The sequence below is a fragment of the Coturnix japonica genome, chromosome 1 (genome assembly GCF_001577835.2).
Source record: "Coturnix japonica isolate 7356 chromosome 1, Coturnix japonica 2.1, whole genome shotgun sequence".
Classification (NCBI taxonomy): Eukaryota; Metazoa; Chordata; class Aves; order Galliformes; family Phasianidae; genus Coturnix; species Coturnix japonica.
In genome coordinates this window covers 70,878,402-70,905,296 of record NC_029516.1, presented here as the reverse complement: position 1 = coordinate 70,905,296, position 26,895 = coordinate 70,878,402, and the positions used below count along the sequence as shown (strand labels likewise).

General features: G+C 35.4%; 1 protein-coding gene across 4 annotated transcripts in view; it reads right to left on the bottom strand.

Annotated features, from left to right (window-relative positions):
- The window catches only part of SPAG17 (sperm associated antigen 17), an 80,390-nt gene that overhangs the window by 29,488 nt on the left and 24,007 nt on the right, over nt 1-26,895 (bottom strand). The window contains exons 7-23 of one of the 4 annotated variants that reach the window (XM_015874180.2): nt 24,819-25,000; nt 23,349-23,507; nt 22,561-22,630; nt 22,105-22,226; nt 21,070-21,207; nt 20,876-20,986; nt 20,141-20,291; nt 18,487-18,717; nt 15,172-15,260; nt 14,389-14,505; nt 12,466-12,620; nt 8,708-8,820; nt 7,271-7,365; nt 6,196-6,432; nt 4,607-4,718; nt 4,076-4,204; nt 2,207-2,320 (exon numbers count right to left, since the gene is read on the bottom strand). In XM_015874180.2, coding sequence (XP_015729666.1) covers nt 2,207-2,320; nt 4,076-4,204; nt 4,607-4,718; nt 6,196-6,432; nt 7,271-7,365; nt 8,708-8,820; nt 12,466-12,620; nt 14,389-14,505; nt 15,172-15,260; nt 18,487-18,717; nt 20,141-20,291; nt 20,876-20,986; nt 21,070-21,207; nt 22,105-22,226; nt 22,561-22,630; nt 23,349-23,507; nt 24,819-25,000 — 2,325 coding nt within the window. Of the gene's footprint in view, nt 1-2,206; nt 2,321-4,075; nt 4,205-4,606; nt 4,719-6,195; nt 6,433-7,270; nt 7,366-8,707; nt 8,821-12,465; nt 12,621-14,388; nt 14,506-15,171; nt 15,261-18,486; nt 18,718-20,140; nt 20,292-20,875; nt 20,987-21,069; nt 21,208-22,104; nt 22,227-22,560; nt 22,631-23,348; nt 23,508-24,612; nt 24,717-24,818; nt 25,001-26,895 lie in introns of those variants that run through there. The other 3 variants (XM_015874189.2, XM_032447250.1, XM_015874197.2) reach the window with 3 other exon arrangements.

The window sequence follows — 26,895 nt, the reverse complement described above, 5'->3', positions numbered from 1 at the left end:
ACAGCTTTTGGAAACCTTTTAAAGGTTTTCTGTGTGTGTGTATATCTAACACACACACACACACAGATTGATCTGCCTGGTAGTTTCCAAAACTATGAGGTTTAATGACAAGTGAGTCATTTCAACAGTGTCTTCTGGAAGACTTCCAAAAATCCTTTTTTTCTTTATTGGTAAAATTACTTCTTAATTTTGCTTCATACAATGAGCAATGTATTTTATTGTGAATAACTAATAAGTTACGCAAAGAAAAGTTAATGAACTCATCAACAAATTGCAGGCCAACTTGCAGTCAGACAAAGGAGAAAAAAAAAACTACATTCTGAAGCATGCTAATAAAACTACTCTGGCATCAGGTCACTGCATTTTCTGTAATGTAGACCAAGTGTTAATACATCTTTGGCTCAACAAGATAAAAGGTAGGCCTGATACCTACCAAATACAGTTTCCAGGAAAGTTTTGACTTAAATGCTTTTAGCCCTGCAGATAAGATGCTTATAACACCTCAAAAAACAGATTCTAATCAACTGGAAAGGCTATTTGTGTGCTCAGGAACATTTGTATTATGGATGGATTTACGAGAACTGCAAAGGTGACAAAATTTGACAGTCTAGGACTGAAAGAAACCATCATCACCATTTTCATTAGCTGATGCATAGCTGATGTGCACAAATACAATACTTTGTTAGGTGGCCCTGTTTTCAGGTACTGAAACTTGTGATGTACGACTTCCACAGCTCAATGGAAGTCTGAAGAAAGATGAGCAAATCTGTCTTATTTGTAATAGGCTAGTGATAAGATCTCAACTAATTATATAAAATAGGAAACATTCTCAATGGGGACCACTGTGATGTAAATTTAATAGAGAACATAACTGTGGAATAAACCAGCAGAAGTATCAGTCTACAGGTGGCCGATGAATAGAAACTGATGAATAAACTTGGACAGAAGTAATTCTCTACTGAGAAGCATGATCACTAAAATGAAGGACTCTGAGGAAACTGCCCTTTAGAATCATTAGTGAATGTGATCCATCCTATCAAGTTATTATAAAAAACTCATATGATCATGGCAAACGAGGTGTAAACAAGCACTTATTTACAGTGAGCGGTGCTATCAAGCACTCATACAGTGAAGTGGAACATGCTCAGTTTCAAATGACTCTACTTTCAAGAGTGCTGAATTTAGGAATAAAAGCTGTTATAGGCTCTCAGTTCCTGAGGAAATTTCATCTACTTTTATACCTCGGTTTTCCTGAAAAAAAAAAATAAAATAGGACACTCTCTGAAGGTAGCAATGCAAGAGTGGATTGTTGTGATAGAGAGAATGTATCTTCAGAAATCATGAGAATTATGGAAAATTCCAGAGGACTGTCAGCAGAGAAGTTTTCACAGTCCACTACATTGTGGATGTTATCTTTGCCCAATTTTAAATAGTTAGTTTTTAGAACATCACTTGGAAAAGGTATTTGAATAATTAAAATGAAGTATATGATTGAATGGCCTACCATGCTCCACACAAAGGTACATTCAATTAAATGTTTTCATATTTCAAGAACTGAAAAATGCTGGGATTATTTTCTGATCAGAAGAGGGTTTCACTTTCATATGTGTGATGGTTTCAGTGGCCTTTCAAATGCAATGGAAATAAAAAGCTCTTGGTAAAAGCAGACACTATTTTCACTGTGGTTTTGTGAAGCAATTGCTTCCAGTAGGTGAATGTGTTTATTGAAAAGCTGAGAGAAATCCCTCATTACGACTGCACAACTAGAACCAACAGGCCAACTCCTAACATAAAATGAAAATTCCATAATCACCTATATAAGTTTACAACAATATTATTTCTTGGAAAGCCAAAAAGACTCCTCAACAAATTACATTTTCTTTGGCTCAAATTAATTTGCTGATTCTGCTGGAATACTTAATAACAATACTTGCAATTTTCTCCCTCCACTGCTCCGTTTTCACAGTAAGTAAAAAAGCATGGAGACCTCCTTCCATTTTGAAATTGGAATCACTGAACATTCCTGACAATGTAATCTCATCTCAGGCCTTGCTGAAAATTACCCACCATGTGGTAACAGCTGCTAAGAAAGGCAGAATTGCATGCAACAAATTATTGAGTCAAGGGGTGTACAAAAAAATTAAAAAAGAAAAAAAAAAATTCTCCCTTTGGTTCTCAAATATCCTCTTCTATTTGCTTATTTTACCTGCTGTCTTCCCTGTAGGTCCATAATAACTCAGGGACAGCTGGATTCCATTTTCCAAGGTAGCGGAAAAAGATCCAAACTTGCTCACAGCTTTCTTCTGATTACTATTTTCTCCTTCAAAAAATAAATAAATAAATTAGAACGTTAAGATAGCAACACAGTGCAGAACCATCTGACCTGCAAACTAATGACTGATTTGACAGTGGCACATTAATGTGGATACAACTAACCTGTGAAACAAATTAATAGAGTAAGAAAAACTTTGCAAGAGTGATATCTGTAAAGCACTGCCTGTCCTTCCACTCATAGGGTAGTATGCAGTAGTTGGTTTTGTGTAATGTACCTATAGTCTCTCATTTGCATTTTAATTAGCTAGGTGAATTAATAGAAACAATCAGTGAAAGTTCTTTGCAAATTTAATCAACAAATGAAACAAGTTCTGGAGTCAAGGATCTTAGTTTCCTTTTCTGTCTGACAATAATGCTGAACTGCTCACTTCTATCACACAGGGGATTCCTGTTTAAATAGGAGGAAAGCCTCCCATTGGTGCTGAATGAGTACAAGTGGCTTGAGATGCTAACACATTGTGATGGGAAGTGTCACCTGTCAGACCTTTAAATAACATATGACAACTTTCAGAAGGGCAGACAAGAAATATCTCGTCTGTAAAAGGGATACAAATTTTCTATTCATCTGCTCTACTATTATTTCACTGGTGGCAGCTGCTGCCAAGGAGAGGAGCAGGAACAAGATGCTTTCTAATACTAAAGAGTAAAAGAACTAACACTCCTACCTGAAGTTACACTTTCCCAATATTCTCCAGCTCTGTATAAGCAATCCTGCAGTGTTTAGGGCAAATAAATACATAAATCACTACAGACCACCTTCCTTCTTGGAACAACCCTCAGCAGGTTACAGAAAGGACTGGAATTCAATACTTGTGAGTGTCATTCAAAAACATGCCAACAAGCAATAGATACAGCTGAACTGCAGAAAATATATGTTTCAATATCAAAGATACTGAAGAGGCACTAATTCTACAGCTGTATGTCCCTCAAAAGTAGACTCAGCTCAAAGCAGAAATACTTCTCTTTCAGAGCAGAAATTTATTCTGGATATTGTGAAGAAAATTCAGTATGCATACTCTTTGTCTTTCCCAGGCTACATTCAGATCAGAATGAGTCCTATACTAAATAGGATAATTCTTCTCTTAAGGAATGGTGAATCTCTTCAGTGATTTCCTTGTTAAAAAAAAGTGTTTTGCACCTGCTGTCCTGCACTATGCTTATTTCTTCACTTTGATAAGATTTCTGCACGATGCTTAAGTCAGCAAACTGGATTACTATTTAACTTTTTTTTTTTAAATGACTGGGTCTTAGTCTGATCTCAAATACAAAAAGTTGTCTCACCCTGTAAGTTGTCATTCCAAATAAAACACTTCGCAAGGGTGAAGACAGAGGATGGAGCTCCCCTCTTTACCATCTTGGTTGTCTCCTAACTTAGCTGGTTCAAAGACTATTTCAGCTCCAGCAAGCTGGGGCTGTACAGATCTGCAACTTTCCAAGACTCTGCCATGGATTTCAGTAGGAAGATTGGTCACTGAAAAAAAAATATTTCTACCTCTTCCCTGGACTTATCATTTGGTCAGTGAATTGAAAAACAGATAGTACACATTCACTCTACTTTGTTATTTTGTATGAGTGGTGCTAATAGCTAAACATTTCGCTTACACCTCATGTTCACAGGCATCCTGATATACAAGCAACACTGATCTTATTCACTTTTTATGTTAGTTGATCAGGTTTACAACCAACTGACTAAATATATCAAACTATTAATTCTTTTTATCAGCGATGTCAACTCACTAACCTGGTGGAGTTTCCTGTTCTTCGTTATTTTCATTCACTTCGATTTCTGTTAAGTCTTTCCTGGGGTCTGTGATATGAACGAAGAAGTTGTGGTTGTCCTTTACCACTTTCACCTTTACCAGAGTTAGGCCTACGAAGCAATGGAATACTATTATTGCTTACACTAGGCTTCAGTACTGATTTCTGTCCCCCTGAAAAGCACTAGCAACTTCCTGACAGTTAGAACTGATAGACTGCAGAACAACCCTGTTACTCACACTGGACAACTGACTGGGATATGTATTCATGTAATACATTGCATTGGCTACCACTGAATAATTCTGTTTTTTGATAATTTATGAACTGTTAACTTTCTACAGCAAAACTTAAACTTCAGTCATAACAAAATCTAATACAGAATTATGTGATACTGTCACAATATCTTTAAAGGAATTTATACTACTGAAGTGTGAAAAAGCATTTATGGATAAAAGAAACTTTGTCATAAATTATTAAATGAGTCAAAGCAAAGCGTAAAGAGTAAAAGAATCACCTTTTACAAACTCTATCTTTTCCACTTGAATCTGTCCTCCATCAGATGGGAAAAAATAGTGTTTGATTCCAGATACCTGAATGAGACTCTCCCCTGTGTTGTAACCAAAAAACTGGAAAAACACAAGTTTTAGACTATGGGTAAATGAGAAAGGCAGAAGTTGTAAAAGAGGCAAAGGACAGATAATCACACTAACATTGTTCTGATCAATATTTCTTGCTCAGAAATCTAATTGTAACTTTAGAAAAAATACTGTCACGGTTTTGTAATTTTTGCTATTGGTATTTGTATGGGAAGCTGTTGATCACAGCCTGAACCTCTGATTAACCATCTGAGGCAAGTGATGAGCACAAGTGAAGGCAATTGAGCTGTGTTCCTGGAAGGGGCGGAGCTTGGCTCCACCTCTCCTAGATCCTATTTAAGGGCTGACCACCACTAAGGTAGCATCTCTTCCTGGAGATTGCCACGATATATGTACGTCAAAACCAAACTAGATAAGGATGTTGGCTTCCAGCCCTAGATTTTGGAATTCAGACATGGAGTGAACTCAAGGAAGTTCAGACTATTAAGTTAGATATCTATGAATTTGTAGTGTGAACTCCAGTAAGCTTAGACTAAAGTATACTGACACAGGCAGGTCACTTTATCTGCAGTATATAACCATTGTTTACACCTAGAAAATGGAATTTTTTGCCAAAAAGGAACTTTTAACTTCCCTATTTACATTCCTAAATTTCAAAGAGATGTAGGTAAAGAAAACAGGGAATACTTCCATGAATCTGAATCTTCTGTTTTCACAGATTCACACCCAGAAAGCTCTGAGGAGAAGTAGGATATTATCCATAACTGACATTTCCCAGTACTGCAACAATATATTGCTTTTGGAATATCTAGCCTAATACTTGTTTTTCAAGTCTATAGTTTCCTGGTGTATAGGGAGAAGAAAACCCTGGAACGACAGTATTGGATGTAAGGCTTACTCTGCAAATATAACCCAGTGCAAACTGCCTAAAAATTGTTTGGATACAATTAATAAAGAGTTCCCCCAGTAAGAAATCTCTCTCTGTTAGCAGAACAGGCAGAATAGACTGTATTATGGCACTCCAAGGACATGAATTTTGAAACAGGAAATGGAAGAAACAGTGGATTCTTTTTACTTGATTTCTAATATGGATAGCCAAAACTTCAGCCAGGTCTAGCAGTCACCAAATAAATGAATTGGAACAGGTCTTTATGTCCCCTCTTCCTACTCTCTCCCATGAATGACACAGTTCTTCAGGCAAAACTTATCCTATGGAAACACTGACATTGGTTTTGTGTTCCTGGTTAATTTATCTTTTTGTCATACACATTTAAAAACCAACCAAATTCATTAAATAGTATTGTGTAAGATAGACTTAAATGCCAGAAACTGCATTTCAGAACTTTTAGAAATCAATCTGATGCTAAAACGATGGAATTAAACAAAACCTAGTTACAATTAATTAGTCCTGAATTTCAGTTTCATAATGAACTATAGCTTTGCTAATCTTTGCTTTATATAACTAGCTGACAATCTCCTGATGTGGTAAAATAATACAACTCTTTACCTTATAAGTTTTCTCAGAATGTGTTTCTGAGATGCTGGGATCCTCCACAGGTTCAGGGACTTCTGCTGGCTCATCCTTAAGCTTCTCTTTGGACAATTTCTTATTAGAACGTTCATTTTCTTCACTTATTGCTTTCTCACCTCTTTTCGTTTTACCACCCAAGTTTTCTTTTTTTGCTTCTTTCTCTTCCTTAAGTCGTTCTTCCTCAAGTAATTGATTCTGTTTCTCTTTAATAGCCTAATTATATATCAGGAGTTCAAGTTACTTTCTAATCCACAATATTTCATATGTGAAAAGGGTATGAGTAAATAAACTCAATAACATAGGTTCCTTTTGTCCTCTAAGTTAATAATACTTCTATAACTTGTCTACAGTTTTACAATATTACCTACTATATTCTGCACAAAATTACTGACATTCAGTTCACAGGATCAATCATTCTTGACCACAAGAGATATATCAGATGATAATTTGTATCTTACACATTCAGTCATAGTGAATATTCATTTTTTTAGTTCACTAATTTTAGTTCATCCATAATGCTTATCACCATATCAGAACAAATCACTGCCTGAATTTATTCCCAAAATGGGACATAAAATGGTTTTATTTTTGTAAAATTCTTTTACAAAAATAGGTATTGGGAGCAGAATTATTAACCTGTATCAAGATGACAGCATAAGGCATCCGACATTTTCCAGGTTAGTATTTTATGTTCTAAGCACACCAAAGCACTAACACCATTGTGGAAGAAACAGTAAGCACTCAATTACAGGTTAGGCTAATGCCTAACTTGAGCTGTGTCAGATCAAGTTGAGTACCCAGGAATTGATTAACACCATTTCACAGCTACATTCAAGTGGCAGTACTTAAAGTGCAGAGCACTGCACACTGTTAGAAAGATGAGATAGATACACTATGGCTGTGAAGAATCAAAAGAACCCCAGGAGAGTGCAGTATCAGTTAAGCTAGATCTACACAGTATAATGGATAGTGCAAGTATGCATAAGAAATTTGCCTTTCTGGCAAATCAGTGTTATTAAGTCCTTTTCAAAAACATACATTTTCACCATACCTTAAGAGAATCTTCTCTAATAAATTGACTTCTTTCATTGATAGACTGAGATTCTGGAATGGTGTCCATTATGCTCTCACATCTTGATGCGCTGTCTTTGAGACAAGAAGGAGGAATAATTGTAATCATAAATATGTGAAAATTGAATAACTAAAAAAAAAGTCATAAATGAAAATAAAAAAAGGTGTGAGTAAATAAAATAGACATCACTAAACAGTAAAATATACAAGTACAAAAGCAGAATAAAGTCAATGCTGAATATTTTTGAAGATATAATCGGCCACTCAGATTAGAAGAAATTTATCTCACTAGTGTTAATTGGCACTCATAACTGGGGGCCGTATGTTCCTTTGGTCAGTATGGGTCAGCAGTCCTTGTGGTGTTCCCTCATTGTTTCACGTGCACTCCCAACCTCCTCGTTAGCAGGGTAGTGTGAGAAGCAGAGAAACTGTTTGCTCAGCAGTGCTTGCACAACTGAAACACTGTGATATTGTCAATGTTATTTTCCTCCTAAATCCAAAACACAGCACCATATCAGACACTACAAAGAAAATTAGCTCTAATTAAGCCTAAATCAAGAGAGCTACACAGGCACAATATATAGGTCTAGAGTCATAACTGTCCTTTTGATTCTCAAGCTATAATCAGAACCACTAAGTTAGTTAAGGAATGGCAATCTGATTTTTCTAAATGGTAATCTTCAGTGCCAAAAGGTTCCAAAGTTGATTCTCAAAGAATGGGAGTAAAGGCTAAATAACAAATCATTCTTAATTCCATTTAAATACACAAAGGGAAAATTTGGACAAAAGCTCTTTTTTGTCAATATTGGTATTCAAGATTGTGTTGCCTGCTTAACATTTACTGCATAAACTGCTTACAATTTTCAATACCCAAAATGCTGCTTGTAATTAAAGTTTGCTTTGCAGTCTAGTTAATTCCAGTTTAGTTTCTGCAGCTTCTGACTTCCAGCATTTATCCCGCTCTTCCAAAAAAAAAAAAAAAAAAAAAAAAAAGTTGCCAACTTCAATAACTCTCTCATCTCTTTATAAGTTCAGTCATGTAGCAGAGATTCATAGTTGTATTTCAAATACAACAAATATTTCAACAAAATATTCAAATATTTCAAATAACTCCATTAACTAAAAACAGGTCCTGAAAATGTGTATTCATATGAAGGGACTCAGGTTTGCAAAATAAAAGAGAATGCAAAGTAAATATACTTAATTTCAAAAGATGCTTATGTATATACAGATGACAAGACATGCTTGCCGTTAAAAATATATGGGATTTTACTATAAACAGCTTTGGGTCTCAGCACTTATCACAAATAATAAGTATTTTAGGATAAAACAGAACTATACCCACTTGTAGCTTTCATAGATAAGCCAGACTTTTTGACAGCACAGCTGGAAAATATAAATGGTCCTTCTGTCATACCTTCTACCTGCTCAAGAGCCTTCATTTCTTTAGATATCTTCTCTTCTTGATACTTGACTTCTTCTTCTTTCACCCAGTCTTCAATTGAATTGGCCACCAGCTCAAGATAGTTCCTGAAAAGCATAGCATTCATCTATTTACTGTAATACAGTTTTCACTGTGATGATTTAAAAAACAAACAAATAATAATAAAAATAAAAAAATAAATAAAAAGAAATCTGTCTCCTCAATTTCTTATGTAAATATTATGTAGTTACCTTTGAGAGAAGGATTGTGTTTAACAGGATTTTGCTCTCTTCCCCTGTCCCCTACCCCCCAGACACTGGTACTTATACCTGAATGATACTTAAGATATCTTGTGTTTGAGACTTGGGTTCTACTAACTGCAAAGAGATAGTAGAAACTTATCTTGTCTTCCAAAGAAAACATGCCAGCAAAGAAAATCCAGGCTCCCAGAATACACATAGACATTCAGTTTAAGAAAGCTTGAGACCAATTCTATTTCTTTTCTTTGTTGCTCTTGATTTATATTTCCTCTTAGAATACACTTCACTTGGCAGCTAAGGAGGTGCTTTCTGTCTACTTTCTAGCTTAATACAATGAGGAAAGGCATTTGGAAATTATCACTCAGATCCAGATTACAGAATCAGTGCACTGTAGCCTGGCATAAATTAAGAACATTGATAAATAACAGTTAAAGTCAGGACTGAATGATAAATCAATGCAGTGTTTGCTAGGGCACCCGTACTTGCATTATTTTGTCTTCCAATTGTATCTGAAACTACCAAACACTTCACTGTGGATGACTACTTTCAAGCTAAGGTAAAAGCTAAAAATTGCATATGCAGTTATCCCTCAATCTCTTGTTTGGAGTGTTACCATAATTCTTTGAAGTAAAGTACTTCATGTGTAGAAGTAAAAGAAACATGCACAGAAGTCATTTTAGCTTCATACTTTTTTTTTTTTTTTTGTTCAAGATGATTCAACAAAATCTAAAGCCATGGTGGTATCTACAGATTTTGGTTGAGAACACATAGACAGCCCAAGCAATTTTTGACTTCACAATGGTTTCAAATTTATTGTTGTAGCATTACTCCGCATGCTGAAGATTCTTAATATGTAAGCTGTCTACGCAGGCTAGATCTATACAAAGCTTATATATAGCTTGAAGATATACTAGTCTGACCTACTTCCTGCAGCGTGTGTAGAGCCTGCTTTGAGATACCTGCATAAAGAAACTGTTGGTCATGTATTCAGCAGGGACAAGGCAACTCTGTTTTTATCTGAAGCAAAGAATACAAGTCAGAAAAACAGAGGTGCTGAAAATAAAATGCAAAGCTAGGCTAGACTGAGAGTTGCCAGTACTGGAATAACTTGAAGATGAATATATGTTATAAATAAAAATGAGATTATTCTTGTGGAAAGTATTTTAGGGCAATGAAACAGTCATTCAAAGTCAAAAATACATATTCTATTAATATGTATTCTGATGTCACTACTGCCAATGTCTGACTCAGAATCATTTCTCAGAAACAATTATTTTTTTCCAGTAACTTGTGCAATGTGCTTACTATGAAACAGTAAACAAATTTCATTAAGATTCACTTTCAGCAAAAGAACAGTTATGACAATGTTGAAATCCACTCTGCATTCTGGTGGATTGGTCACTTGTATAGAAAAACAAAGGGTTTATACACATGTATTACTGTATGTACACGTGCCTTTGGATGCAGTTAGTCAGTAGAATGCACTAGATTTCACAGGCAGACTCATGCTGCCTGACCTCTGAAGGACATGATTCATGCTTTTTTTTGGATATTTTATATGAACTATAGGACTTCATAGCTATGGAAGAAGTAGCTGAGATGTCCAGGAGCAAAATTGACTCCAAGCTGTTGCAACATGCAAAATTCAGTTCCCTCCTGTATGAGAAGTACCACAAGCAAATCAACTATGTTAATAAGTAGGGTTTCTGACTGTGTGTGTGGCAGCTCAGCAAGACCTGGAAGCCAAAGAAGGTTACAGCTTGAAGCACTCCAGGTACGTTGGAAACGTACACTAAGCAAACATCTGCAATACTTAGGAAATCTGAAGTGATCTTCAGCAAAAAGGTTGAATAAAGTCAGAAAATATGGTAATTATTTTGCAGAGAACTGGCAGGTATGGATGCCACATAACAGAATCAAATGGGAGCCCACAGCTCTTCACAGATACAAAGTAGCAGACAGAGCACCAGAATATTTCTCCAAAAGAAGAGTAAAATCAAACCTTCCATTTAATTTTCGTGCTAGTTTCTTTAGAAATGCCTTTCTGCCTTAAAACAGAACCCCAAGAAATGTCAGTGAACAAAGCTGGCATGCCCCATCAAGAAGCCGTATTTAATGTTCAAGTCTTGTTTCCAAAGTATCTGGAACAATAATGAGTAAAGATACAGCAAGCACAGCCTTGGTTAAATTAAAAGTTCTTCTGCCAGAGAGCATTCATTATTCCTTCTTTGGATGTAAAATCACTATCCTTTACTTTGTAGGTTTCAAGAGATCTTCCCATTTTGCAGTTGGTCTTGAATTGACTATTTCAATTCTGTATCAAGGTGAGCTGCTAAACTGTTCTAGGACCCCAGAGAGAAAGAGTTGTTTCAAGGCAAATTGTTTCCTGAGGAAGTCTGGTTCCACCTCTCTGCTTCTACAGGAAACACAACAGTAGGTCCTCAGGGTAAGTCGCTGCTAATCCAACAAACTGAGATGGATTCACAAAGTTTTCACTAACTAAGAGCAAAAGCAGTACAAAATATGTCTTGAGGAAGGCACACTTAGAATCAAAGCCTGTTTAAGTCTGGGCATCAACAAAAATTTACACTGAAATAGTCCAATATTCTGATAAATAGAATAGGTTCCTCAGATAGTGATGCTTGCTGATAGACTTGCAGAAGAAAGTTCCTTCACTGATAAGTTACTTTTAACTTTATTTGGTAAATCCAATTTAAATAATCCACAGAGTTGTATTTAGTAATCCACTGTGTTGTATTTAAAGCTAGGTCAGATGTCTCTCCACAGCATTATAGCACCTTAACATGTCAGTACACAGACACATTCTACATTTGATTAACAAACTGGAATAGCAGTTGGATCCACATCATTTTCTACACTGCTGTTTCAGTGCAAAATGTATTCCAAAATAAACAGGTCCATAAGGCAAAAGCTCTGACGGTAGCACCATCAAGCACTTTTATATTTCTTACTGGTGAAGAGATAGTGACAATTAAGAGGAACATGTTATTGTGAGAAAAACAAAACAAAGATTCTAATACTAATAAAGGGCTTCCAGCTTTTCTTAGAAAAAGTCTATGTGACAATTGCACGTTTATATAACCATAGTTGAAAAACACAGAAATCAGAAATCAAACTTGTAGACAGTTTCCTATTTGACCTCTTCCAGATCAAGATTATTTTCTTCATGTGTATATCCTTACTTTGACTTCGTACGTGTATTATCATGTTCTTACACCACGTGATAAGGACTCATGCACAGTTACTGTATGGTTCTCTTGACTATGAAAATTTTTATCTCATCATAACTCTTTTGATATAATATTGCTCTCTACCTGTGTGCCTTGCTTTCTCATAAGTGTAGTTACATCATAGCGTCTTTTAACTTCAAAGCTATGGCCATGCAGGAAAAAACTTCAAAGATTTGCCACGACCATACAGGCTTGAACTGAAAATAACCGTGAATGAGATAAGAGAGAGAAAATTAATCACCTGAATCCAACATTAGAGTGCAATGCAACACCCCAAGTCTCTCGGAACAAGCGATTCTGATCCATAGGATTGTGAAGAACCAGTAGCAAAGACTTATCTTGCGTATGATAATAGGAATCAATACATTTATATTCCTGTGCTGCACTATGAAGAACCTGAAAAGGAAAGGAAAAAAGGTACATCTACCTTGCATACAGTAGTATGTGCAGGTGGTAGACAGCACCATTTTTTGCAACAGGTACTTCAGAACTTCACTCTTTCTGCAGTGTTCCAGCATGCGGAAACTGAAACTCTACCACTATCCACATGGAGAATAGATACTGTCTTCCACCTCTGAGTTTGACCATAAATGAAAAAAATTCAGTTAAAGAACAGATAAATTACTGTTCATATTTTTTTAAAACAATTTAAAACCAGTATTGAAATAAATACATAATGAGTAAAAGCAGTACTCTTATAAAGCAGATAGAAAAAAAAGAATCAAGCTCATTTCTCAGCTCATTTTGTATCCAATTTGCTCTACTGCAACCTGAACATCATTGACATTTGCTGTGTTATACGTTATTTCACCCTGTTCTGTACAGTCCATCACTTTCAACATTTACATTATCTGCAAGCGACAACTTATTTTATAGTTATATCTTGTAGAAAGCTTTCTTCCAAACTACTGTTTTTAACAAAGCTATCAAATTGAAATGGAAATAATTCCATATCAACAAGCATTCTCTTTATTATCAGCTGGTTGTATAAATGGTGCTTGCTACAGTTGAAAAGATCATTGTGGTAGAAACATGATACAAGAATGAAATGGCAAAAGGGACAAACAGGAAAAGAATGCTCACCCATCTCCAAAGATCTAGGCTCACAGAGAAAAACCCCGCAAGGGAAGGATCTCCAATCAGAGTTCCTTCTCCAACAGCAGTCAGCCCTTAAATGGGGTCTAAGAAAGGTGCAGCCAGGTTCCACACCTTCCAGTCACACAGCTGAATTGCCTTCACCTGTGCTCCCAGGGCTGACCCACTCCTTTCCCCAGGTGATCAATCAGTGGTTCAGGCTGTGACTCAATAGTTCCCATACAGTACTTATATATGAAATAAAGAAATACTATCACCAAAATGTTGCTGTTTTCTGCTGCAGTTGTTTTCCATCAGCATCTTTAGACTAGATAAACTAATTACTGACAGTTAGATTGTATTAGCTGTTTACCTTGCATAAGTAGGAATTCCCCATGTACAAAAATCTATGACCCACACCCTAATGAAGTGATGCTAAAGTATTGCTGAAAAAGCTGCCATTTCTCCATCCTTGTATAGAATGTGTGAGGATCAAAAAGAATTGCCTTGAAGATTAAAACAGCCCTGAATTTATAATCCCCTTCTCCAGAGAGAATGCCTAACACTTTATGCCATCTACACCTGAACTCATCTTTCACATTTTTTATTCCTTCTACAAGGAATCAGTTGTGGTTGTTAGCTTACAAGATTTCTGTAAATGAAGCTTGTAGCCCTAAAAGGGTGAAAAATTATGAGGACAAAATTTTCTGCCCATGAAAGATATGCTGTGCAGGTATTTGTAAAGTGTGCTTTCACATACGGTGGACTAATTACTTTTGTAATGATCAGGGAAGGTCACCTTTAAGCGTAAGATAAATTTTCTTTTTATTATTATTATTATTATTATTTTTTTCATCATACAGTTAAAAGAATCATACCAAAAAGAATAGCTGCAGTGTGACAAAACCACAAAACAAAAAACAATTATAAGCTTCAGTTTCTCATGCAAGATTTAAAGCAGCTGAACAATGATGGCTTTTGGTGAAAATGCATCAGTGATAAAACAGAACCAATTATCTAGGGGAGAAATGTATTCCCCTACTAATTCTGAGACGTGAATGAATCTATAACACTGTCTATTCACAGATACCTGAAAAAGGACATCAGGATGAAAATGCTCAACAAAATTCCAGTCTGTCAGACAACGTTTCTGATTCTTTTTTATTTCTTCCAGTTTTGGTCCCAGGCCATATTTTTCCAGACTCACCTCAAAATACAATGAAACAAAATAATGATTATAAACATTTTAGTGTCAATTGTATCAAATTAACTGTAATCAGTTGATTTAATAGACAACATCACATGTTGCTTCACAGTTAATTGCATAATGCTGCACATGTGTAGAGCTGTATGGCATTATTTAATAAAAAAAACAACACCCAACAACTGCTCCCAAAGGTTTTTGCTTTTGGCTTTTCATGGCAAACATAATTCAACTATTTTTATTACTAGGTTATATGTTTTTGAGTGCTGTAAGCAATTATGACCACTTAGTCCAGGTATTATGAAGTAATTTTAAAATTGCTGTATTTATCCAGGGCTGTATGGTGGGCAGGTGTTTCTAAAGAAGCCAAAACGCTCAGTCTATTAGTTTGAAACAGTTTGGCAATTTTTCTTGAACACTCATTAAAGTATTTGACTCCTGGTATTCAGTAAAACCTGCATTTCCATGAGTAGCTTCACCAAAACCCATTACATTAGAATTCAAAGAAAGTGATAGATATTGCTGAACGGTCATGTCCATATTCCCCAAATGTGACAAAATTAATTGCATGCATCACTGCAAAGGAATGTGCATTATCATTTCCCAGCACTGAACAGCACTTTCTGTTGTCCAACGCCATAAAGCACAGTTTACTCCATTTGCACTTGCCAGATCAGATGTAGAAAGATCCAATTCTTTGTTCAAAACAGAATCAGACAGACCATCTCTTTTATCCTTGTCATTTGTTTCTGCATGTCCTAGAAATTGAAAACTGAATTTTAAAACTTGTTCCAGAGATTTCAACCCTAAACACATAAGTCAGTGCTTCAATTTCCTTAGCATACTTGATGAGATTGCCATCAAATTCAAGTTTCCTTTTATGACACTAGTGTGCTAAATGCATGATCACCTCTGACCCACATTGAAATCCATAGACAGTAAGTACTAGACCATTAAAAAAAAGAGGAAAAAAAAGGAAATAAAAAGGAAAGTCCCACTCAAACTATCCTCTTTATATGACCTGTGATGTGTGATGGCCTTGCCTGAGCAAAAAGATTAAAGATATTCTAAGTAGCCAAAAGATTCACATGTGAAGAACCACCTATCAACTTATTACCTGAGAAACAAGTATTCCTTTGTAGAGACAGCATGAAGAAAAATTAAAATAAATTATTTTGATATTAGAATTCTTGGAAAACATGTATTTTAAACTTAGTTGAATGTGTAGAGATTTGTAAGCTAACGGCAGAACATTACACTTACCAAGGATCTAAGCAGTAATTCCAATGCACAGATTACACTGATAAACTATCATCATCATTACAATGGGCACCCAACATCAATAGGATCACATGGAGATTTTCACTTCTATATTCTCATATTTTCTTTCACTTTTAAAAATAATTTTCTTTCAATAGAATTCTCAATGCCCTTATGTAGTGTAGAGGTCACTAGTAATTGATTAAAATTCATATATACAAGAAAAATACTACTCCAAATAAATACTCCTGAAATTATTTGTTCACAAATGGTTCATAAACAGCTCAGCTTCCAGACATATATTCTTAGATTCTGCTTTTCTGGAAAATCTTATCTGCTCACTGTCTGCCTTTAGAAGGTAAAGAGAACTGATAGCACCAGCTTTATCTTCTGGGTATTTCTTCTGTGCTGCAAAGAGTTGTAATGTTGACAGCTCAGACAATATTTAGAATTGTGACTAACATAAAAGAAAATAAACTAACATAAAAAAAACTGTTCTCAAGCTTCTGAAAATAAGCAGATAAGCAAGATTCATGTTGTCTGCTCAAACTTTCTTACAAATGGATCCTGTCTAAGATGGTTGCTTAGAAACCTACATTAGCAGAGAATGGACAATATAATGTATATAAAGATATAGCAGATTAAACCGATCTGATTTTTACTTTTCTCAGATCTCAAGAAAAAAAAAATTCTTGTTTTGAATGCAGCTTCTTGAACCAGTTTACTACATGATGTAGTCTATGTAGCAGAGTAACTAAAGCCTTTGACACCACCTTCCAGAGCATTCTCCTGAAGATGCTGTCAGCTCATGGCTTAGACAGGTGTACTCCTCACTGGATAAACAACTGGATGGATGGCCAGACCCAGACAGTGGGAATGAACAGAATTACATCCAACTGGTCACAAGGGGTGTTCCTCAGGGGTCAGTACTGGGATCAGCCCCGTTTAATACCTTTATTGATGATCTGGATGAGTGGATTGAGTGAGCCCTCAAAGTAAGTCTGCAGATGACACCAAGTTGGGAGAAGATGCTGATCTTCTTAAGAGTAGGAAGGCCCTACAGAAAAACTTCTTCTCAGAAAGAGTGGTAAGGCATTGGAACAGGCTGTCCTGGTAGGTGGTGAAGTCACTGTCCCTGGAGGTATTCAAGAAGCATGTATATGTGGCTCTTAGGGAACGTGGTTTAGTGGGCATGGTGTTGACGGGTTGATGGTTGGACTAGATGATCTTAAAGGTCTTTTCCAACCTTAATGAATGCATGATTCTAAGATTTGAGAAATGCCAGTTGCAACAAAAGCAGAATTGCAGAAAAATGGCAGATTCAGGAGAGAAGAGAGATGATAGATTCAAGTCCTATCAGTTTAGTTGCTGCAGGTATTTATGCTGCGGTGGAATTAGACGTTAAGAAACATGGGATAAATGATCCTTCTTTTACACAGAAGACGTCTAGACAATTAGCTTTGGCTAGATACATTTAAACAGATAAAGCTAGGCCAGATAGCATACTCGAGTTGGAAAGGACATCTAGTCCAACTGCCCTGCAATGAACATACACTTCTACAGCTAGATCAGGTTGCTGAGAGCCTGCTCAAGTATGACTTTGAATTCTCAAAGGATGGGGCTTCTACCACCTTTTCTAGTGTCTCACCACCTGTATTATAAAAACCTTTTTTCTTGTGTTCCATCTCTCCTCTTTTAGTTTGAAACCATTTCCCCTTGTCCTACTGCAGCAGATCCTACTAAAGAGTAGGATCCCCATCCTTCTTACAGCCTTCCTTTATGTATTGCCATAAGGTCTCCTCAGAGCCTCCTTTCTCTAGGCTGAACAGCTCCAACTCTCTCAGCCTATCAATGGTGTTCCATTCTAACATGGAAATGCTCTCCTGTACTGAAGATTCACAACTGGATGTAGTAGTCCAGGTGAAGTCTCACCAGTGCATGTTCATTCTATATTTAGAGGGTTTTTTTTTTTGTTTGTTTTGTTTTTTGTTTTTTTTGGTAGAATTTCTCCCTTTGAGGTTGATTCTTTCACATACTTTTGCTGAAAAAGCAAGTTTTAGAACAAACCTGAACATATATTTAATTTAAAATAAACTGCATGCTGTATTGGCTTCTCAGTTTTATCATATGTTAACCTTATTCATCAGTCTCACTTCCTTTGACACCAAATATGTATGGTTCTTCTTTCCCATTTACTTCTATATTCGGCCCAAGATTTTGAATGTAAAAAATCTATATTAATTTACTTGTATGTGAAAGAAGAAGGAAGCCTAGAAGAAAAACAAAGTAAAAGATACATATGCATGTGTAACTACAAAGCATAGCACAGGATTTTTTTGTTTGCTTGATTGTTTTTAAATTTCAACTTTTCACATCACCATCTATCGTCCTTATGAGTAAGGTGTGCATCTTTTCCACTCCTAATACTCATTCACCAGTAATCATCATATTAACCTTATGCATCACATTTGATCTAATGTCATTAGCAATAAAATAGTTTTCTAGTACATAATAAGTTGATAAATCAACTGTTTAAGGTTATATCATACAAAACCAGCTAATTTTTGGCTTTATGCATATACTCAATGTTCAGACTACACAGTATATGAAATTTGGTGATCTGTACAATGAAGAAAAATCACTGGCCTGTAACAACAAATGATATGGTAAAATAAATAGAGGATTCAAATTCATCAGGGGTAATATAAACAGAGTGGTTTTTACCAGTGCTTCCTGGTGATTTCTCATTACATTTCGTTTCCATAAGGAAGAGTTGTCTCAGCTGCCTTGCAAACTTGGCTGGATTATCCCAGGGTATACATGATGCTTCAGAATCACCTCCAACCAGAGACCCAGAGCTCTCCAGGAGTCCAGAGTCACTCAGCTCAGTCAGCCTCAGGCTTTCAAAAGTAAACACTCTGAAGGCTCTTTCTACATCAGCCCAGCTCAGAAGTTCTATATAAGAATTACAATCATTAACAGAAAATGTTCTTGTGGCTCAGCAGAAGTTAAATAGAAAACTATGCAAGCATATTGTTCTTGGCAACTCTGCAAAAGCCAAAAACAATTTCCTTAATGGTAAAGGATCAAATTGTGTCAGCTACATTCTACACTGCATTCAAAGCTGAATGCTTCCAAATTGCAAAATGATATACCTAACTGTTAATCCATCTTAAATGAAGTGCTTCCTTCATCTGAAGACCTCCTGGCTCATTAGATTTAGGTAAGTTATGTTGATTTTAAAATATTGAATAGACTTTATCAAACCAGTTAACAAGTAACTATTTTCAACTACAGCTCATGAAAAGGCTTCCATTATCATTAATGTTTTTTATTATGAGTAACTTTTCAAGAAAATTTTCATTTTTTTAAAAAAAAATATTTTTTTTTCCTTGAAGCAGAACTTTACACACATTTTGCATGGAAGAATTCAAGGTGTTAAGACAATAAATGCTATTTATGGTTGTTTGCATGGGAGTTTGTATAATGATAATCATGAGAAGGATTGAATTTTAGGAAAGTTGGTTCAGTTCGAAAAGTTTTCTCCTTGTGGTAGTTAAATACCCAAGCACATTGCAAATCCTGAAAATGTTGTTCTGATCGTATCAGTTACCCTTTTGATAAAAGTGAAGAAACAGCTATCAAACTTAACAGCTGGGGGAGTCTATCAGTATAGTACAGTGAAGATCATCAAAATTGATATCCACTAGGTGGCAAGCTACAGCAATATAGAACACCTTAATAGCCAAAAGACACCATCTAAAATGAACACACCAACAACTAGACACAATGCAGCTAGTGTACAGTAATCCAACATATTTTGGGAATGAATAGTCAGGAAAGTACCTCTGAATACTGAGCCTTATGTGATGGCATAAATATAACCAAAGAGATTGTTTATATTTATGTAATATTTTTTATTTATATATGTTTATTGTGTAATAAAATCATCTACCTAAAATCCTCCATCCCAAGGATGCTGGTAAATAAACATATGATTTGTGTCATTATTTACCCAAATGCACTGTGTGCTAACATCAAAATAGTAATTTACACAATTGTTCTTTTCTTTCTCAGATATAATAACAATTTGTATGTTATTAAATGTAAATAAGTAAACAAGAGACTTCTGAGATACTGCCAGCTCTTAGTTTTGCAGTGCTTAATACTCATATTGCCTTGTCCAATAACCATGAAACTGAGGTCTAAAGTTAGCTTAGCTTGTATTACTTGCCCTGTTATACTAAAGAATATAAAAATGGGAAATTCCTCACAGGTTTTAAGTAGCTGAAAAATCTCATCCTCAAATTCCCACTTTTTAATATGGTTATCAGTGAGAAGAAAAACGAGGAAGTTACATCAATGAAAATCATCTCACCATCGGTACAATAATGCATGAGCTCCTGAATTCTGGCCAAGCGTTTAGTCTCATTTTCATCTGAATGAGGGGTGAAATGGATAAGTTCTTTAAGAGGCAATTTATCCATCATTTCATGTTCTATCTTTTTTGGATCCAAGTTGCCTTGGATCTGGAACAAACACAAAAGTAATAGAGTTAAAATTAAACTTTACCAACAATGGACTCCTAAAAAAGCATGTTAGAATAAGTAAGTCTTTTTACAGCAAAAGACATAAGTGTGTGTTTAAGACAGTCATATACTAACAGCACGTTACTGAATCATGGCATCAGATACTTTGAGCAGGAAAAGTGATATAAAAGGAAGAGGATGTCAGAGAGTGTAGTAATATGACATTTGTTAGAAGATATTTCCCTGTGCTTCCTACACACAAAATCTGACATACTAGAGTAAATCAACATAATTCTGTAATACCACTCATGTACATAAAAAGCTAAACCTTCTTATTATTAATCCAAACAGTGATATTGATACAATGCTCTGTGTTATGATGTGTGCTCAGTCAAGCATCAGTAATCCATTGCTTCTTAAGCAGATTAAGGGCTTGTGTTAGTGTGTCTATCCCAGTAGGAAAAATCTAGGTTATACTATATGCTCTTTTGTAAAAACACCACTCACTCAGTTGTTTCTAATGCCTTGAGCATTTACTGCCTGTGGACTTCACAGCTGTTTATATATGACTGATAGCACTATACCTTCAGCAGCTGAAAGCGTTGAGCTAGAGTATCATGGTAGTTAAATAAGAGTGGGTACTTGGGGGTTACAGTTTCTTTGCTGTATTTTGGAGAAAAGTAGTCATACAGATTCTGTTAAAAAAAGAAAGATACATTAAATTGGAATAATAACACAAACGTGTCATTGTAGGAAACAAATTAAGGACATTGCAAACCTTTCTTTCACTCTCAGAAAGTGGAAGTGAAGGAAGGAGAGAGGCTATATGATCTGCAATCGTATGATGTATCCCATCTGCCTGTTTTTCTGGTGGCACCAGACTGGGTGGTGTAAGGTTTTCTTCACTTGCAATAACCTAGTGAACATAATACATGGTAGTTTTCATTAAATTATTATTGCTGCTTAACATCACTAAAACTAACAAGCAGATTCTGTGAGAAGTAAAAATGCAATTCTGCATGTTAGTTTCTACCTCAAGCAACAGTTATGGAAAACAGAAATATGCTCACCTATTATTTTATACATATTTTATATTATCTTATTATTCTGCCTTTGGAAGGATGAGAAGAAAAATATTTACGTCTTGAAATGTTAAGAATTGCAATGGACACAGATTCTGTCTGCAGATCAGGTGTTAGACTGAGTATTTTTGCATAAGTCTATCTTTGGATAAACTAATTGTGCTGAAATTCCATTTCAAATATAAGAAAGATTTTCAAATCATACTGTGGGGTTTTGCTAATGTGTAGATTTTGCCTGAACTCAACAGTAATCAGACCTGTCTAGTGCTATCTAATAGCATAGATGCGTACACCTTGTATTGTTAAATTTGCCCTAAGACCTTTGTACTGAGCTAAGTAGTAAAAGTTCAATAAATGTGAAAAAAAACCTATTCCTGACTTACTTACAAAATAGGTAATAATAGGTAATAGGTAATTTATTATTATTCTATTCTATTACCTATTACTTACAAAATGATGCTTTTTTACTCATTTGATTATATTGGATCTGTAGTCTTGAAAATGAAATGTTAGGATAGCACTGTCTTTACGGGATAAGTGTGCACAATATGAAAGGTAAACAAGGAAGCCACTTTTTAGTTGTGATTCCTTAATATTGAACTTCCATGGTCAGTGCCTCCATGCATGATCTCCTATTTTAGTATTAAGGAGATTGATTTATTGATCTTTGATCAATTCATTATACTAAATCTAGAACGAATTAAGGGAAGAGAAAAAGTACATATTTCTACCTGTTCCAGCAAACAGCTCAGCATTATGGGCACAGAAAAGCATTCCTCAGGAATCTGATTCAGCAAGTCATTGTAATATCTCATATCCATAGAAGTATCCATAAAGGAAAATTCTTCCTCTGCTGTAAAAAGAAAACTCATTAAGACAGATTTATTGCATTTCTGACCAGTTCAACCTATTGACGATTTTTCTAAAAAGGACTGATAATGTTCATGACTGTATAGCTCTTAAATCCAAACGTGACTAGGAAGAGGTAAAGGAAATGATTTTTGTAAAGAACATAGTTATCACCACTGCACTTTCCAGAGGCTTTCGCAATGTATTCACCATGAAACTACTCTCACAGCATCAAACCAGATTTTGCTTCCTGTGCAAATAATTTCTGCTGACAGATGAATGAATGATAAAACAGACTGAACAGCTAAAGGACCAGTGCTTTCATCCTTTAGACATGCCTTGAGTGAACGTTGCTTCTTCTGCTTGCTGCTTCTTCTTTGAAGGTGTAGTCTGTGATACTGGTTCTATCTAAAAAAAACAATGATAAAGACCAAGAAATAATAATCAGAATCACTGAAACAAGTGAGGACTGTCAGATGCAAACAGATGGGAAAAATAATTTCATTTAGTTTTAGCTTCTAACTTTTGACTAGATACTAAAATTTCACACGGCTTAAATTATGGGAAGCAAATCCTATCTGACTCTGAATGGAACAAGACATGTTGTTTTACAAATGTTTTAGGGGAGAGTTCAGATGTGCTGCTGCTGATGTAGTAATGCTGTTTTTATCCAGTCACAAGTTCATGCCCAACAAACTGCTTTCTTGTGCACGCTTGTTTTGTCTGCTATGAGCAAAAAAATTGACTGATTGGGATAGAAATAAACTATCGTTTTTGGATAGTTTGCAGATTTGTAAGAAGATGTAGTAGCTCTGTGCGCACACAGTAATTTTCCAGGCATAAGAAGCCATCATCATAAGTTAAATAATTTTCAAACCAGTGATAGTTTATGACAATATGCATGTGATCCTTCAGATGTTCATTATTCTGTTTCTCCAATAATTTTTCCCATTTCTGAAAATTTAAATGCTGCAGACAAAAATGCCAACTTCATTTACAAAACATTACACATGGAGTGATGGTCCAAGCTTATTTTTTCTTTACTTCAGAATTGAAGGCAAGTAATTCTATCCTATAGTTCATTATTTTCTACAATAAACAAGACAAAGCAAAAGAAAATCCTTGCCTTGCTTGCTACAGATGGCTGTGTTGATTTGCTTTCTGATAATTCAGGCACATTAATAAACTTTGTGTTTTCCAAGTAGTTACAATGCTGTCTTCTCCAGTCTATGCAGTCATACATTAAACAAGCAATGCTTTCAAATAGTTCAGTGCCGAATACGAGCTATGACAGAAAATCAGATACAAAGGATGAAGCATGCATACAAATGTGGTGTGTAATTCAGCCACGAGTCATCAGTTCTCTATCTAGCAGATCTACAGTTGTTTAAAAGTTTTCAAACAGAATCGAGACCAATCATAATCTTAAATTTGAAATACTTTTAGACCAAACCCTCTCTCAGACCACATACCACACTCAGGTTACAGTAGCTTTAATGACCATATTCTTCTTTATATCCTAAACAAGTAATTGGATATCTCAATCTTAAGTTTTCTAAGATGAACCATGGTGAAGAAACACAACTGTCTTCCAGTTTCGTAACTCACAGTAAACATATTAACTGACTCTTAAGAAATATCAGGCATCTGTTTTCTCCAACACTAGGCCTATTTATGTCACCTCAAAAACAAGCACTCAGGTCAGCCATTAGTTGTGGAAAACTTGTAGTTTTCATAATATTTGTATATTAGAGGTTCAGTTTGTGAAAACAGTTTTCAGAATTAATATTTGCACACCTTTGCTTTTTCAATGCTCTTTTATAAAACCTTTCATTCATGCTACAAGAGATCACTAGGGCTAACTGAAAATTTCAGTTAAGTACTGGAGTGTACATAATTGCTCATGGGATATTTATGGACCCCCAGAAGTGAAGGGGAAAATAGAAAGGACTAAAGAACTTCTTTTCCAAAATTGGCCTCATATGTGAAGATCAGACTAAAAAAACACAATGGTGAATCATGTTATAAAGTGGCACTCTACACATTTTCACAACTGAGGTGTTTTTAGTGATTGTCTTAGAAGCCATAGTGGATTTTGTCAAATTCAGTTGTGATCCCTTTAGGATCAAGGGTACTACCTAGCTCACCAGATTGTTTATATACAGGATTTAATGTACTATAAATAAGTGTTAGGGAGATACAATCTGTCATTTAACTGTAATAATACAGACCACAAATACAGTAGGATAAATCATAGAAGGTTGTTTTATTTTGCTTTAGCACATATTTTTTACTGCTGACGTTGTGGACTGGAAAATACTGGGTACAGACACCTGACACTCTAATGAGATCCAAACTGAGTCATTGTGAAGACTGAATAAATTTAATACCTCATATTGTTTTGAATTTGGCCGCTGCTGCGTACAATATTAAGAAACTCCAAGTCAGGTGTTCTTATTCAAATGACTCCTCGTGAATACATACTCCGATTCTGTTTCACAGAAGACTAAATTAAAATTCTTGCCATCACTAAAATGATGCTAAATGTTGCAAACTTCAAAGCTTGCGATATATTGTGGAAGTATTATCTACTGACCAGGATTTCTGTGTCAGACCAATCAGAGGGAAAGGCATTCTCCTTAACTAGGTGATGAAGTCTGGCAACATCGAAGAGTCTTGACCCATGCTGTCCACTGTTTAGAACTGGATCCAGGTATTTCCAAAATGTTTCCAGGTCTTTGATAGATTTATTTTTCTTTATTTTCTCTGCTTCTACATCTAAAATTTTAAAGTAATAAATCATGATACATCTCCCTTCTCTAGAAAGCACAAATTGTTATTAATCTTCTGTAAGTGCTGTTAGAACACCTATACTCTCATCACCTCAGAAAAAAATCTGACACTCAACTTTGAGCTTAAAAATTCCAAAAAGAAAAAGCCTGAGTGAAACGAGACAGTTAGAAAAGCAAAGAAGCAACAAACAAACAAACAAACTCCCAGAATAACAGTAATGTAGGTTTGAAACTTAGGAAATATAAAAATCCCAGGCTATGTTTTTCCAAAGCTGCCAGCACAGATTTAGATGCAGCAGCTCTTCAAGTATAGGATAAACAATCCTTATTAGCATTGTCTTGTTGAAGTGGAAGTTGAGGTTAGAAGGAGATTAAGGAACTTGCTATTATTAATCATGCTAAAATTGTATGGTTTTTATTTTTATTGCACGGTAATGATTAGTTTTCAAAGGCACACCAGATACAGAGAAAAATCTCTCTGCCTTAATGTCAATCAAATTCTGAAGTCCCAGATCAATCACACTCATTATACCCATATTTTAAGAGAAATGGGGACATTAAACTTGCAACGACTTACTTTCATTTGGACAGCAGGTGCTCAGCACTTCTAAAACCTATCTATGAAGGCCAAATACCACACTTGTACCTCTCAAGTGGCCCTATGGCTTTAAACCCAAATAACCCTGTGAGGCTGTGGACTCTTAAATGCTTATCTCCTTAAAGAATTCATAGATATACCTTCCTTTTGTAGAAGCCATCAAAAGTAATGGCCAACTGGCTTTAAAACTGTCCTGTCATGATTTTATGGGTAAGCACCTTAACTGGCTCCAAACACTAGATAGAAGACCTGGGAAAAGATCCTGTAGTTATAACAAATCTTCGGGAGTTCAAAAAGAGACTGAACAAGGTTTTAAAAATATAAATAAAACCAAACCATTGAGAAGATGGTTGAAAAGATACATCAGGATCAGGAAAATACCTTGACTTGGAAGTAAATGGATGCAATGTTAAGTGCACATAAAATAGTCGCATCCATGCTTTTCTTATTTAACTTCTCCTTCTCCTATTGTTTTCATTCCTTTCCAGTGCTCTTTCCCTATTATTCTTCTCCTTTTCCTCTTCACTGGCATAAGTTCATGACCACTTCTGTGGGCAGAATGCTGGCCTAGATGGTCCCTTGATTTTAACTGTTCTGTGCTTCTAACAGCTCACCTCAGTCAAAAGAACATCCTTCCTTTCCCTTCTTTTTTCAGGTGTTTATGGAAGATAATCTCTAATTCTACACAGTAACTCACCATTAGCAAAGTTCTCCTAGTACTCTTTGAACATACATTTTGTCAATATAACACTATCTAGACAGTTCAGTCATAGATTGACATTTTCATGTTCCTGAATGGAAATGGTGCGGCAGAGTGATAATAATATTGTAACTAGAAATTCCATTTTTACAAGAGAGAAATAATAATGTTTTACTAACTCCACCCTATAGTTTTATAATAAACCAAACAAGTTTATGATGCTTAGGTATCCCCTTACAAAGTAATACCAGAGGATGTCAGTATCAATTATTGGATGCTCTACCCTTGAATATTGCCTCTCCATTCTTACTGAATTAACTTGAAGTCTTCAATAATAGAAATGAGACAATATTTAGCAAAACTCTACATGATTTCTAAATGCAGAAAAACTACAACAAAAATCTGTAACAATCATATAACAGTGGCATAATAACATCTAGTATAAACTAATGCATTGCATAGAGATTTTGAACCATCACTGTTTAAACAGAAGTCCAGAAATTACGTGTTAGGTCACACATTTTCAGCAGATACATTGAAAAATGATTTACATTTTGTCAGGATGGGAGACTGGTCAGAGTTC